The 16,414-nt window shown below is 45.8% G+C and overlaps 1 protein-coding gene across 29 annotated transcripts in view; it reads left to right on the plus strand.

The window, feature by feature from the left end:
• MSI2 (musashi RNA binding protein 2) overlaps nucleotides 1-16,414 on the plus strand; it is a 394,953-nt gene that overhangs the window by 285,634 nt on the left and 92,905 nt on the right. For all 29 annotated transcript variants that reach the window (XR_004427934.1, XR_004427936.1, XM_033171346.1 and 26 more), the window contains one exon: nucleotides 1,230-1,312. Coding sequence is in view for 27 of the 29 variants with exons in the window: in XM_033171346.1 (XP_033027237.1) it covers nucleotides 1,230-1,312 (83 nt within the window). In the remaining 2 variants the exon portion in view is untranslated. The remainder of the gene's footprint in view (nucleotides 1-1,229; nucleotides 1,313-16,414) is intronic.

Below are 16,414 nucleotides of genomic sequence, written 5' to 3' on the forward strand. Positions count from 1 at the left end.
TGTCACTATTTTGGGAATCGGGTTCTGTTCTATAGGTTCACTCAGGGAGCTGTCACTTTATTTTAATGGGTTTCTATATTTATTCGTCCATTGAGCAGATGCCAGAAACGTGACGGTAGATTCCTCTCTTTCCCCCCCCCCCTCGCCACCCGCTCCCCCAAAGAGATATGTGTGGGAATCATTATGTGGTGCTGGAGCCTGCTGCCAAAAATCTTCAGCTTGGTTTTGCCTGGGATGGTGAAGACCTGACAGGGTAAACACAGCGTATAGCTGACGGGCAGACAGCAGGCATCAAACGACCTTAAACTGGCCTGAATCAGAAGCTGCGTTTGAAGTGGCAGTGCAGAACAGATGAGTGATCAGATGAGAGGCCTGCAACTTTCATAGTTCCTTCAAGGCCTCAGGATATCCTGATGAGGTATTAGAGGAAGTAATTCAGGAAGAAAAGAGACAAATAACCACCTCTGGATCTTGGCTGACCCGTAGGGCTGAACTGCCGCAATGAGCGGAAAGGACAGCCTGGGACCTGCAGAGATCCAAGGAGCGCTTTATTATACTGCATGCTTTCTGGGGAGAGCAAAGATGGTCTCTTTTAACCCTGATCAGTAACAGGCGGCTGGATTTTTTCCCCTCCCTTGTTTTCCAGGAGGTAAATGTGCAGCAGTGTGTTTGCAGAAGCATTGATACGTTTGCCCTCTTACTGGCAGTGTGTGGCTGATGATTCATGATTATTCCTTTTGTACTACTGACCCTTCCCCACCCGCCCCTTGCTGCTTAATGAGACATCCATAATAGGAACTGAGTCCCATAGGGTTTAACTCTACCTGAAGCCAATAGGGCTTCATGCACAGGTGGGAAGGAATATAAGAACAATTATTCCTCAGAAGCTATCGTGTGCAGCTGATATTTATGTCCTTTTTATTTCATGTTTTTGGTCTACCCTCCTCCAGAAAAGCAACTGCCTATTTAAACATATAGAAAGAGCGTGGAGAAAAAAATACAGTGACAGCCCTTGTTTTCAGCTCTAGCAGTCCCCTGTTGATTTAATCCATATTAATCTTCAAGAGTTTTTCTTTAAAGGTTTGACGAAACACACTCTGGTTTTTGAATACATATTTGTGTGGTGATCTAACCGAGGTGCCGTAAAGTCATTTTTTTTGTAAGCAGCCGAAAAAAGGTAAACATATTTTTACCATGATTAATATTCCTTTCTTTCTTTTTAAAAATAGGATTTGGCTTTGTAACTTTTGAGAATGAAGATGTGGTGGAAAAAGTCTGTGAAATCCATTTTCATGAAATCAATAATAAAATGGTAAGTTTCCCCAGCGGGTGCCTCAGTTTTTGAGGAATATCTGTCTCTTTTTCATAGGCATGGTGGGGTGTCTCTCAGTTGTCCTTGAGGGGGTTGTTGTGACATTTATTCACAAATCAATGGTGTCTCTGAGTATGCTTGATCAGAAACTTTCACTTACTATTAGGCCTTTACAGAAGTATTTAAGGCTCCAACTGTCACTATATACTAGGAGGTGTATTTGTTTTTCTGGTGCAGGCCCTTGATAAATCAGTGTTTCTGTTTTGCTTTTTCAGGAGATGCTGGGGTTCTTTTAAATAATGTTGCTTGTGTATGCAATGGCTTCTCTTTTATCCTTACAAATTTACTGTTCCGAAGATTGAATGCTGATTAATGTGTTTTGAATGGCAGCTATTCTGCAATAAAGTACTGACTTCACTGTGAGATTAAGCATAATTTTATTTAGATTTTAAAAAGGGAAAAAAAATCTGTTTCACAGTGAGCATAGCTATCCTGCCTTGCTTCTAAAGTCAGTCCAGAAGAGACTGTTGAGGAGGGGCAAATAGCCATGGAAGGGATCCTAAGCTGAGTGGTAGAGCACCTGCTTGGTATGCAGAAGGACCCAGGTTAAGACCCCAGAAACTGTTGATGGGAAAGACGCTCTGCCTGAACCCTGGGGGCTGCCAGCCAAGTAGACAAGACTGTGCTCAATGGTATATACCGGTAATATGAAGAGGGTGTCAGTGGGTGGAACAACACCAGCAATATGTACCTTCAGGCAGCAGTTCTTTGTGTGAGAATTGAGGAGTAGAAGTGGCATACATACACAAGAGTGTTGTTATTTTTCATCTGTGAAATGAAGAAGGCTATGCAGTATTGATAGTAGCACTTAGGATCCAGGACCTCACAGTTCTGTGAACTTAAAGCATCTTAAAGAGCGGGGCTTCCCAACTTTTCATACCAAGTGGGCTGCAAGAGTACTTCAACATGGAACTTGTGGGCTGAACACTGCCTTGTCATGTGGGGGTGGGGAGGGAAGGCCAAAATTGGATGCCCCCACCCCCAGCCTTCACGCTGCCTTTCCAAAGCCGGCTAAGCAAGGTGCCAGGCTTTGGGAAGGAGGCATAAGACTCTGGCAAGAGTCTTAGAACCCTCCCACCTCCTTCCCAAAGCTGGGAAAGTGCTAACTAGGTTTTGGGGAGGAGGCAAGATATCTCTAGGGCCCTATCGGAGCCCTCAATGCCTCCTTCCCAAAGCCCAGTGCCTTGCTTACCCTTTGGAAAGCAGTGCGAGGACTGTGGGGAAGGGGTGTCAGATGTTCCTGAGGGCTTCCCAAAAAGGTATTAAGGGCCGTGTGTTGGACCACTCTGATCTAGAGGAGCGGTTGCTGCTTAGGTCCAGTGAAGCTGACATGGTGTCTGTGATGCAGCCAGCAGTGCTGAATTATTAGGATCAGGCAAGGCTGTAAAATGAAATAAATCTTCTGCCAGGGCAATTTTGCCAATTTACCTGAGTGTACATTTTATCCTGCTTATTAAAGGATGGCTTAAAATTGAGCATTCTCATACTTCTCAAATCTAATACCCATTTCTCTCTCTCTCTCTCTCTCTCGCTTATGTTTTACTGTGCATTCTAGAATTAGGGAGCAAAGTATTTGACCTTCTCTGTTGCAACTAAAAGCACTTTCAGAGCAAAAAAAGAAATGCCCCAAGATCGGGACTTTTCAGATACAGGTTGTGTTGCTGCAGAAGCGGTTTGTGTTCCACACATGCTTTCTGAAGTAGTAACAGTCCTGAGAGGCCTGTGTCTTCTCTGTAAATTGACCTGAGGACGGTCAGACCACTTGTTTGGAAAGCACACAGTAAGAAGTCTCCTGCAAGATTCGCTGAAGAGAAATACCTAAATGTATTTCAAATGGCCAGAGCACTGTATGTACTTGGTGACAGCAGCTTTCCCCTTATGCCCTCCAGATGTTTCAGACTCCCAACTGCCATCAGCCCAAGCCAGGTTAGAATGCTGAATATAGACCTGGCAGACTTGGGTTTGAATCCTGAACTTAGACACACAGCTCATTGGGTGACTTTGAACTAGTCATTATTTCTCAGTCTAACCTTGAGGTTCCCCCAGGGGCGGGGGGGGCGGGCCGCCCCAGGTTACAGGGAAGGGGGGGGGGTGACACTTTGGCCGCCCCCTCCCTACCCCACCCCGCCGGGTGGGCGCCCGAATGGGAGCATGCCGCTTTCCCCCCCTTCCAGCGGCTTTTTTTCTGCGTGAGGGGTGGGCCAGCGAGGAGGGGGAGTCACGCTTGTCACTGGCATGACACCCCCTCCTCGCTGGCCCACTCCTCGTGCAGAAAAAAGCTGGAAGGGTGAAAAGGAGGAGGCAAAGCAGGCGCTTGAACGCGCCCGCTTTGTTTCCTTTTTCCTCCCCTTTCAACCGCTTCTTCAGCGCTGGCTGGGCTGTGGAGCAGCAGCCCAGCCAGCGCTGAAAGGGGAGAAAAGAGGAAGCATAGCGGGTGCATTCAAGCGCCCGCTATGCTTCCCTTTTTTCCCCCCTGCGGAGGCAGGAGCCGCCGCCCGGCATCCCTGGGGGCGGGGCGTCGCGTTGTGCACGTGCGTCATGATGCACGCACACACCACAATGCCCCGCCCCCGGGGGCGCCTCTTGGCTTACCGCCCTGGGCAGCCAAGGGGCTAGAAACGCCCCTGGGTTCCCTCCACCCCACCCCAGCTCCATACATTATTACTTCATAACTTGAACTCTTTCTTTAAAAGTTTTTCTCTCTCCTAGTCTTAGGGACTTTTCTCTTTCTCTCTGCTTTTGCCTTGGAAATGGACTGCGCCATCAGTAAAGCCATTTGGCTTGAATTATTAGAAACAAATCCAGAAAAGGGCACCTGTATTTTAATCAATGCAGTAACTGATATTTTCAGCTAAAAGATTCTCCCCCTCCCCTTTTGTCAAAACATCTTCTGCTTCTCAAACCTATATTCAGATAGGCTTTATATATTGGTCTGATATGTGTTCACAGACTTTAAATTCAATAATGGGGCTTTTAGGCTGGATAAGATCAAAGCAATCTCCTTAGCATATGCTAGAGGCTGATTCAATATTTGACTTGCTAATTTTTCCCAGGGCTCTGAAATAATATCCCTCACATTGTTCCTCTCGGCACAATATGCATCTGAAATGAAAATAACAGGTCCTCTTTTATGCTCAGTGTTGAGATGTCAAAGCTGGACTTTAAAAGGGTGGCTACAAAAGGAGGTGATCCTGAAGCAGAGGCCTCCATTCACATTCACAGACTGAGCTTGAGCTGCTCTTCTTAGATGACTGACAGGTTCTTCATTTATATTTGCTCTTCCTAGATGACTGACAGGGTTCTTCATTTATATTTTCTTGCCACAGACTAATTTCCCCCCATAACCTCCAGTGAGACTTAATAATATGGATAGAAACTAATTCAGCCTGTATTATTATTATTATTATTTTTAAAAAAGAAACCTCTTCCTTCTCTTTTATTAAATATGCAGGCTGCATAGGATGTCCTACCTTTTTTTTTTTAAAGGCACTCAGGTTCTGCTGCCAGAATGCCCAGATTCTTTTTCTGGCATATTTATTAGTCAGAATAAGCTATGCAGACAGGGACATTGTGGGAAAAGTTAAAACAGCAAATTTTGGGTCGAATTCAGGAATACCACTGAGAAGACCAAAAACTGTTTGTGCTTTTTTTTTTCTACAGAGGCATTGCTGTTGCTTCCATTCATCCCACTTTGGTCTGTGGTAAACACATTTGGCAGGTTTTTGTGTTTTCTCCCAAAACCTACAAAAGCTGTGTGACTAGAAGGACAGAACTAGAACAAAAGAAATGTGTGCATGTTAAAATATATATATATCCTGCTTGTCTGGTTGTTTTGAATGCTTGAGACACCAAATCAGGTGTCTTCCCAGGCCTATTGAAGCAGAAAAGTTTTTAGCAAGTATATACAAGAATGCAGTGATGATGTCTGCCTGGTACCAATAGGCAGGAAATTCCAAAGTACACATGCTGCTACACTAAAGGAATAATTCCTTACAAATGCAGACTCAAAAGTTGCATGGCATGTGTAGAAATACAAGTTCTGCAGATTGAAGTGATTGGCACCTATGTGATCTCTGAAGTAAACTGGTCCCAAGTATACTATTATATACTAATAGTAATGCTTTGAATTCTTGCCTAGTAGCGAACGAGAAGACCATAATGCCCAGGCAGGTTCATGTGGGAAGCAAAATACACCTTAGTCTCAAGTCACTGCAGTCTAAAGTGCTTTATAACACCCATATTAGAGCAGCGAATGTTGCCCTCACAAGGAGGTGCGATCACCTGTAATGTTTGTCTGTGTGGGGACCACCATGCAGCAGACGAGGCAAAGCCAATTGTGTCCATAGGGGCCTTAGCAGTTCCAAGTGATGGAATTCTGTTTCAGAATCTTCCCTGTTTTCTTAGCTCTATTGATATGGATGCTGGTCCTTGTAGAGCCAGGAAATGGGATTTGAGTTGCTGGGATGTGAGAGGGGTGGAAGATGACAGCGTGAGAGATGTCAGCTTCTGTGCAGCCTGGCAGAGAATCTACCTGTAGCCAGAGACACTTAAACTGATCTGTTCCTTTGGGGTAAATGTCACAGCTGTTTCAGACATCCTAACAAATGTGCATCCGAATGACTCAGCGATGGGGATTGATATCTTGGGGCAGGAAGAAGAATCACCATCTGTGGCCTGGCTGTTTCTTTCTGCCCCACAGTTGCTTTGCCTCCTCCCCAGCTCAGCCTCCACTTGTATCAATAGGTAGAGATTTAACCTGCATAAACTGAATTGAGTTAGCAACATACAGACAAGCAGTAGTGGCCAACAAGGTGTGTTCCCCTGCTCTGTGGGATGCCGCATTCCTAGGAGTGAGTGGAAATGTTTTCTCCCAGTCCTTGTTACTACCCTTTCCTGAATACCTCCTTTTCTCCAGGGCAGGGGCTAAAAAAAAAAAGACCAAAGACTTAACCCAATTCTAACCAAAAAGCTCACCCAGCACCAATTTCCTTCCCACTCCCTGCCTTCAGCAAGGTTTGCCCTGTGCAAGTGAGGAGGAGGAGCTGGATCAGGGATTGCCAATTGGGTGTCTCCATTAAGCCCATAAGCAGGGCCTGTTGCTCCTCCGCTGCTGCTATTCTGCCTCTGAACCAGAAGGTTCCATATAGTCATTATGACTATTAGCACTCAATACATATATCCCATCCTCCATTAATTTCCCTAATCTTCATTTAGAGGCTCCTCGTTTGTGTGATGATTTCCCCATACCCTCCAATTGTCACTATTTTGACGGTACAATCACTATCACACTTCAGTAATCATGGATTCTGCCTTTATCACAGAAAGTCCCAGATTAAGAGATCTCTATTCTTTTGTATTTCTATGGTGCCTCACCGCCCTGCCCCCCAATAGCACCACAGGGAATTAACTCCCAATTAAGATCTCTCTAACTGTTCCAAGCTCTATGGTGCCCCTGGCCTCTCCTACCCTGCTTCTCACCTAATTGCTGCCCTCTTCCCGTACAGCTTCATGGAAAATAGGAAGTGGGTGCTGGGTATGGCTGGGCTGGGTGGCAGGCAAGAGATGTTGCTGACGCTCTCCAGTGCTGGGTCCCACCCCACCCCACCCCGGCTCCTGCTGCCCCTGCCCTCCTTCTCCAGCCCCCCCTGTCCCAATTTCCTTTGCCTGCATGCCTGGCACCAGCATCACCCTCTTCTAGGCACTTGGGCTGAGACATTTCTGTAATACCTAGGCTTTCGGACTTTTAGATTTTAGATTACACTGCAATATGATTTATGACTTGTTTGTGGTGTTCATCTTTTAGTGGGGTGGGGTAGGTTTCATGCTTATTATACTTGTTGTTCAATGAACGCCTTTAGAAAATTTTATTCTGTTTTCCTGAAAGCAGTGCACAGACTGCCAGTGAGCTATCAGGCCCAATGTAAGGTGCTAGCATTAGTATACAAAGCCCTAAATAGCTTGGGACCCTGAAAGAGTGCCTCTCCCAATATCAACAAGTTCAGGCCCTGTATAAATATTTAAATAAATATGTAAAATATTTCACTGATGCTAAACGTTCTACGCATAGAATCATAGAACCATAGAGTTGGAAGAGACCACAAGGGCCATCCAGTCCAACCCCCTGCCAAGCAGGAAACACTATCAAAGCATTCCTGACAGATGGCTGTCAAGCCTCCACTTAAAGACCTCCAAAGAAGGAGACTCCACCACACTCCTTGGCAGCAAATTCCACAGGGCATTGGTGTGCCCTGCTGTGTGAGTGTAACCTCCCATGAAAATGTTGTGCGTCCAGACTCGCTTCCTTTCTCTCCCACCTGTGGAAAACTCATCTCAGTATCTGCCCTCCGGGAGGTCATGATGTGTGATCGAGGCATGGGGTTGACTCATCCCTTCAGGAAGAATGCCTGCAAATGGATTGCTCAGCCAGTAGAGGAGTTCTCAACCCAGCATGTGGGAAGAGAAGCTGGCACAGCTGGCCGGAGGCAGCAGCCAGACTATTGTCTTATCGCTGACTGGAGAATGCTTAGCAGCCGTGGCAACGAAAAAAATCCATCCTCAAAGGACACTTTCCTTTTTAGAGTTCTAAGTTGAGGCTCATCATTCTGAAATCTCTCTCAGTGTCTCCACAATATTTATTGTTCCCTGGAGTGGTGGTGGGGAGGGAGGGAAAGAGTTGAATTCCACTACTGTGTTGGTGGACCTATTTCTAGCCTCCTTTTCACCGAGGAGCTAATTTTAGAGACTCTGCGCCACTTTTGTCACCATTTATAAAGCTAGAATGTCAAATGGCGTATTAAACAGGCAGCATGATAGCGAGGCGCTGAACGTGAAACCCACTATTGGTGTGGGAGTGAAAAGATTCTTGCCAGGCATCAAAGAAAACACAACAGGCACCCTAAAAATAACTTACCTACGAAACGGGAGGTGTTTCAAAAATAGAAACAGCGTGCGATACTTTGTGTGCGTAGTGAAGGGGGAGACTTTTCCTGCAGGATAATTCAGGGCAGCAGTAAAAGGCAGCCTGCAAAACCATGGAGTGTTGCCTTCCAACTGGTTGCAAAACCATGGAGTGTTGCCTTCTCAGGTTGGCCCCCTCCTCTCCACGTTCCTTTCCACCAACATCACCTGCTCTGTTGTTGAGGCGCTCTTTAAAATGTGGTGTTTAAAAAGTTTCCCCACTAAAGATGCCAGCCGCCAGGAGGTGATGCAAAATATGTAAGAACTGCAGAAGAATCCTGCAGGATCAGGTCGAAGTTCCAACTGGTCCAACACCTTGTTTTCCACATCAGGCATCAAAATGCTCATGAAGGCAATAGCCCTCTTTAACTCCCCACAGGATAGTCTGTTTCTAAACCTGGAGAGGCTGTTTTAGCTCCCATTGTTAGTCACGCTTGCTAGGTCTACCAGCCACTCAAGAAGAGGGCACACAGGAAATCCAGCCTTCTTCGTCTCCCCTCTGCACCCATCACAACCAAGGCACACACACACATTTGTCCATGTGCAAATTTCCTTCAGAACATGCACTGACTTAATCGAGTCTGTGTTTGGGGAGAGTTGTGGGGGGCAGGAGAATTCATTAGCCGGCTCACAAATTAAAGATGCACGTAATGAGGAAGGGAAGAGGAAGCAGCAGCATATGGCATGTTTCAGATGCTCTTATTTCCAGTGTTTGTGCTCTTAGAAAGTTACGTGTACACATTGACACTTGCAAGAATCTGTGAGTAGGCGCAGTGGTGGGAGGGAGGCAACTTTCCTCTCCCAACCTTTTTCTCTCTGCATTTCTACTTGTTTTTTATCTTCTGCAAGCTGCCTATCCAGGTTGCTAGCTTTGGGACCCAGGAATGCTATGGAACAACCATTGCTGTGTCTAGATCAGTCCTGTCTGCCCTGACCGGTTGTGGTTCTCCAGGGTTTTTGATAGTGGCCTCTCCCACTCCTATCTAGAGATGCTGGGCATTGAACTGGCTCCTTCCTCTTTCTCATCAGACAGCAAAGAGAAAGAAACAAAGGACAATAGTCCCACTTCACGGAACACAGTAACACAAACATCCTGTCCCTGTCACTTCCCACACCATGGAATGAAAACATACACTGTCATGTGATAGACAACAATCCCATGACTGCAAAAACGGAGCAAGAATCCTATCAGTGGATACTATGAGGGAGCTGCCATCACTGCAGTCCTCCATTTGACCCAAAAACTTACCAGTTGGCAACACTAAGTGCATATGCTTGAGCACCTGGGGGTGGTGTGTGTGTGTGTGTGCGTTTAGGTGTGTGCAACCTGCACCTTCCAGCCCAAGACATCCCTGTTAATTGGATAAAGGTATAAATAGCAGATCCTGTAAAATAAAACCCTCGGGAAATGGTTTGAAAGATCAGGGGGCTCTTTGCTTTTATTCCTTTTTTTATTTATTTACAATACTTTTCCTCCTGGTGCTTTGATGCAAGCAGGTACACAAAGTGGCTCTACAAAAACAAAAACTTAATGACATCAGCCAGTAAGCAGCAGCAACAAATACACAGTCAGATTGAAGCAATAAAAGCAGACTAACAAAATAATAATAATAATAATAATAATAATAATAATAATAATAACCCAGAAGCGACCAGCAGTTGCTGCTGAATCCCAAGCCCCCTCTGAAAGGAAGCTGCAATTACCCTGTGGGCCTCCGTAAGACAAAATGAGCCCACCTGGAACATCAGCCCCACCACTGAAAATGCTCTGTCTTGTGCCCATCCTATGGGGGCGACTCTGTTTGACAAGAGGACAGCCCTCTGTTTCAAAGTGGCATTTATCCTAGGGCCATTCAGTCTGCATCTGGTTTAAAGACAAGCAAACCCCACCCCCCCCAAAAAGGGAGAGGAGGAGGAGAGCAGGTGAAATTGCCCATCACCAGATAGTAGCACCTGATCAGCAGACTGAGCTGGCACCTGGTGTCTTCCTCACTATGGTGAGATGCATTGCATTTCTATTTAAATTGTAGTAATAGATTTTAAGCTTACATCCATGCATATGAATTCCAATATGCAATATGCAAATTGGTGTCCTCTTTCTGTGATGCAGATCTTCATTTTTTGACGGTGCGTAACTGGCCACCCTCCTTGTGGAGGAGGACTAAATAGCAGGGTTTCAATTGACCTCTGTGAGTGGGGTAGGTGGTCAATACAAGGGAGTGGGGCATTGCTTTTGCAAACTGGCTCACAAACTCCTTCCTCATCTTGGGGACACTGCCTTCCTGTAAGTGTGAGCTGGGAAGGCATTACATATTTTCATTTCAGAGTGGCAGGTTATAAATAAATAAATTATTATTATTATTATTATTATTATTATTATTATTATTATTATTATCCTGCATATTAAGATCCACCTCTGTCCCATTGCTTATGTTGCCCAAACAGCACCCCACTACACAAAGGGAAAGTCATGGTATGCTCAGGTGAGTGCAGATTTGCAGAAGTACAAACATTGTTTGGGGGAAAAACATTGAAGGAGCAAATATCCCCAGAAAACTCAGTGAGAACTGAACATCTTCAGTGTCCGTTGAATATTCACAGTTGAGGGAGAGAAAGAATGGAATGGAGTATCATAGAGATGGGCACGTCTGATTAGCTGGAATGCTGAACAGGGAGAACTCACATGGCCACATTTTGTGAGATGTGCTCTGTGTATCTTTAGTTGAGTTTACTTAGTGCTTTCAACTGATCCTGCCAAACATGAGGAATCATTTTGGCTGTGTATAGAAATGAAGCCTCTGTGAGGGTGCCCCCCCCCCGCCCGCCCCCAGTCTAGTTAGCAGGGGATGGTAACCAATGTAGAATGCAGCTGTTTGGAGGTGTCCTATTAGGAGTAACACAGTCCGCTTCCAACGAGAGTTTTATCTTTGTTAATCTTCACATTATAACCTAATCCCCTCCCTTGTTTTTAACGAAAGCAGTATGGTTAAATAACATGAGCTGTATGAAATGATAATGGGGCAATAAATATGAAAAAAAGCACTAGAACACCAGGCACAATGCTCATAACGTTTGGCTGCAACAGTCATTTATCCAACTGAAGTCAGTGTGTTGAAAGTGCCTAGTGGGGAAAAAGGATATCAGCTGCATGTTGCAATCCTAAACATACCTGCCTACTTGAACCCACTTGGATTTACTCACGAGTAAACATGCTTAGGATTGCACCACACTTCTCCAAGACTCACTTGGCGATACTCCAGGAGAGTTTAAGGCGGCCACAGAGATAAAACTGGGCTCACTTCCACAAATGCTGAAACTTGTATTCTTCTTCTTCACCACCACCACCACCATTTATTTATTTATTTATAAAAAGCTTTATTGAACAAATAGCAAACAAGAAGAACAAGAAAAGCAACAGTGCATTAAGCTGTAAATAAAATTAGATCCCTCGGGAAATGCAAAAAAAAAAAGCTGCCTGAAACTTGGATTCTTGAGGAACTCCACTGTCAAATTTTAAAAGCCATTAATAGAACAAGTTTCTAGTGCCCAGCTCTAGAGAGATGTTTCAAAATGTGTGTCAGAAAGCAAGTGGGACCTATGCCAGAGAAATGAGTTTCATCCTGCAAGGTAGAGGTAGATGTGTCTTGTGAGGGTAGCTGATCTTTCAGTGGCTGCTACTTCCTACTGCCTGCACCACTGCCTACCCTATCTCTGTTTTCTCATCTGTTTCTTTAACAAGGAAAAAATGGATTCCTGAACAAACCCAGTTATTGCAAGTTATGCCGAATAATGCAAAAGCAAGTAATTCTGCATAATTTTCATTACAATATATGAATTTCATCATGGCAGAATGTTTGGTTACACGATGTAACTGGCTTGCTTCTATTACTTTTCCTGATGCTCCCTGGTGTAGGAATGACTCCCTCTGCATTTGTTAGCAGATATAGAATAGTATGCATTTTTTGTATTTTTTAAAAGAATGATTACTTACTGCTCTGGGTTGGTTCCCGGTACTGCAAAGGAAAATGTAGCTCTATAAACCATGATTCTATGTATTTTTTCAATGAGTTGTAGATTGATTAAAGCTGGGGGGGGGGGAGAATGCAAATCAGAAGAAAATTACTAAAATGCATACTTTCATTGTTATGTGTTGCAGCCCATATCCTTTCGGAAGAGACATTCTCAATTTTTCACCCAGGAGGGAATGTCTCTTCTAAGACAGCATTTGCAACCTTCAATTTAAGTACTTCCATAAAAAAAGAATTTGGAAAAAAATTAAAGATCTACTGCTGTATTAATCAGTGCACCTTTTTCGTCTGTCAAAATGTTTCTAATTATCTGATCATGTCCATTAATACATTACATGCTGCAGCCCTGTCCCCCCCCCCAAAAAAAATCCACTGCTAAACTATTCCTTCTCAAATAAATGTGTTTGGGCTGCCTCCAAACAATGCTCAAGGGCAAGAGAGTTCCAAAACCTAAGAGCAAGCATGTATGTCCACTATTCAGATTTGAAGCAGCAAGGAAACTGCTTTAGCTGGGTTATGAAGGAGGCGGTAGTCTTTACCAGATGAGCTTTACAAGGCACAACTAGCACCTCTCTGCTGAGAGTTGAGCATCCTCAAGATGCTTCTGTTGAAAGGTGGGATATAAATTGAAAAATAACTATATAGAGTTCTTTTTTGCAACTCTGGCTTAAAAAGTGTTTCAACTCAATTGTTTTGTTGCAATAGCTAATTATTTAGCTTGTTGTTTTAACAGTACTAATCCAAGCTTCATTGTCACTTTTAATGGTCTGTGTAAGTAGGATTGGTTCTTTTTACAGTAGTACCTCGGTTTAAGAACAGCCCTGTTTACGAACTATTCGGTATAATAACTCTGCAAAACGGGAAGTAGTGTTCCGGTTAGCAAACTTTGCCTCGGTCTATGAACGGAAGCCGAAGAGTGGAAGGGCACCGGTGGCGGGAGGCCTCATTAGGGAAAGCGCACCTCAATTTAAGAACGGCTTCGGTTTAAGAACGGACCTCCGGAACAAATTAAGTTCGTAAACCGAGGTACCGCTATATATTGGTCTGAGTGACTTGAAATAGACATGGCTAGGAGATGTAAATGATGACCCCATGACATGCAAGCAGTGGAAGGTGGCGCTATGGGTTAAACCACAGAGCCTAGAGCTTGCCGATCAGAAGGTTGGCAGTTTGAATCCCCACGCCGGAGTGAGCTCCCGTTGTTTGGTCCCTACTCCTGCCAACCTAGCAGTTCGAAAGCACATCAAAGTGCAAGTAGATAAATAGGTACCGCTCTGGCGGGAAGGTAAACAGCGTTTCCGTGCGCTGCTCTGGTTCGCCAGAAGCGGCTTAGTCATGCTGGCCACATGACCCAGAAGCTGTACGCCGGCTCCCTCAGCCAGTAAAGCAAGATGAGCACCGCAACCCCAGAGTCGTCTGCAACTAGACCTAATGATCAGGGGTCCCTTTACCTTTACCTAGGACAGGGGTCTGCAACCTTTAAGATAAAAAGAGCCACTTGGACCCGTTTCCGAAGAGGAAAAAAAACTGGGAGCCGCAAAACCATTGCGGCCCACAAAAATATAAATACCCAGAAGTTCATAGCACAATTTAGACAGGTAATGAAGAGCAGGTAATGAAGGCAAAATGGCAAAATATCACGAAACACACACCCCCCCCCCCAGCCAAACAACAAGCACTGTATTAAAGGAACCGTCCGAACGCCTGACGCTGCAGGGGCAAATCTAGAAGGGGAAATCCAACCCCCCAGAATACTTCCGCCCCATGAACAGCACAAAAACCTCTTTCCCCCTTCTCTCATTGCACACACTTTGTAAACCAAGAAAATCTTTTAAAAAAAAAACAATTTGGGAATCCAGTTGCGGTGAGGTAATAGCCCAGCTATTAAAGAACAATGTAGCTAATTCCAAGGCAACTGAATAACAAAGAGGCCAGTGATTAAGCTACAGTGCCTGGGGGAAAAAAGTCAAAGGGCAATTCTAAAATGCAGCAGGGTGACTTTTAAAAAATGAAGTTTTTTACCCACCAAAAATGGTGACCTCCAATATGTCCCCAAACCACTGCCCAACACGGATGCAAGTACAGGCTCCAAGCACTATAAACACCCAGAAGCTCATAGCACAATTTAGACAGGTAATGAAGAGCAGGTAATGAAGGCAAAATGGCAAAATATCACGAAACGCTCCCCCCCCACCAAACAACAAGCACTGTATTAAAGGAACCATCTGAACTCCTGACACTGCAGGGGCAAATATAGAAGGGGAAATCCAACCCCCCAGAATACTTCCGCCCCATGAACAGCACAAATGCAACCCTAAAAGTTTAGCAAACTTATGCAAAAGCACACAGCATGCACACTGCCCCAATCACTATTGGCCAGCAGAGGGGCTGGGCAAGGCAGCTGAGAGGGGATGAAGCAGGGGGCTGATCACGTCCCCCCTGCAGGCGTGGGAAAACATTCCTTCAGAATGGATAAAACCCTTCTTTCAGTCCATGGGACTCCCGCTTCTAGGGGGCAGGGGGCTTCTAGGGGGGGCTGCCCCCTCCTGCCCCCCCTATCGGTACGCCCATGCTCGGGCCCCTTTCGCCACGCTGCTTAAGGGAAGTCTCCTGCGCGCCCCCGAAACAGCCTGGGATCGGTCGTCCCCTGAGCTTTTTCCCGCGCCCATCTCATCCCGTTGGGCCACCCTTAGCTGAACAGCCGGGCTTCCTTTTCCTTCCCAGACTGCCACGTGTCCTGGAGCCGGGCCCTTCCACTTTTTTAAAAGAGGGCTTCCCCCTTGCCCGCCACCCGCCGCCGCTGGCCCAGCCCGCAGCTGCCTCCTTACCTCGTTGAGTCGTCGCACCTCGTCGAATTGCAGCAGCCAGCAGCTCCACCAGCAGCAGCCAAACACAAGCGCCGGGACAGGCGCCAAGGAGGGAAGCTGCTGCGGTCTGCTGCTGCGCCTTCGCTGGCACGAAACGAGGCACGCATGAGCAGCACAGCCGCCGGCAAGGTAGAGAAGTGGGTTGGTGCAGGCGGGCCAGCAGCGTGGCACAGCGACCCCTACATTTCGGTGCTAAACGCACCGGCCCTGCCCAGAGCCGCAGCAAAGGTGCAAAAGAGCCGCATGCGGCTCCGGAGCCGCAGGTTGCAGACCCCCGACCTAGGAGGTGTAGATGACCCCATGACATGCAAGCAGTGGGCAGGTGTAAAAGTAATACAGCTCAGGTGTTAATGGATACACCTCTGCTGATCACTCCAGGATAATTTGCTTTGAAGAAAACAACTTCAGCTGACTAGGGCTTAGTATTCTCAGTTTAAAACAATAAACAGAAAGTGTGCTTTGCAAAAGTTTAGCTTCTGGTTTCCAGAGATGACGTTGCTAGCCTTGAACTGGTCAGGCCAGCCCTTGGGCCCCTTGGCTAAAATTCTGGGGCTTGCTGGAGAAAATATTGAGGGCCACCATGTTTTTGTGGCATCTGCCATTTTGTCCCCTCCACAAACATTGCCCTAGAGCATTGTGGTAGAAACAAAAATAGCTTATGTCCAAAGGAACCTTTGCCATGCATTATGTTTATTTTATCAGGGAAAAGTCTGGTGCTCTCTCATACAAGGAGACACACACAGAGATGACAATGAGGGGGTGCCACCCACCAAAAAGAAGTGCTCTTTGCTAAGGGCCTGCTCAGACCTGGAGAAGAGCCTGGTGTGTTTGGTATAAACCAGACCTACTTAACTGAAGTACTTGTAAAAGTTGCCTTGGCATTTCTTCAAGTAAATTCTCATGATGACATTGTGAGATAGTTTAGACTGAGAGAGGGAGAGGGAGAGATTCCTGTCTGAGTACGGATTTGAGCCCAGTCAATATCTGACAACTTTGTCCACTGCACCCCAACAAAGATGTGTATGTTTTTCTGCCATAAGATAGCCTGCACATGCCAGTGCCCATATTCACAGACGACAGGCCTCTCTTGGGTAGCTGAGTGGACCCGCTGTCACCTGAGGCATTTACTAGGCCACCAAACACCTATTGCTACCTGCAGGGACCAACATTGTGGGCCAGGTGCTGGGTGG

The sequence above is a fragment of the Lacerta agilis genome, chromosome 15, assembly GCF_009819535.1.
Source record: "Lacerta agilis isolate rLacAgi1 chromosome 15, rLacAgi1.pri, whole genome shotgun sequence".
Classification (NCBI taxonomy): Eukaryota; Metazoa; Chordata; class Lepidosauria; order Squamata; family Lacertidae; genus Lacerta; species Lacerta agilis.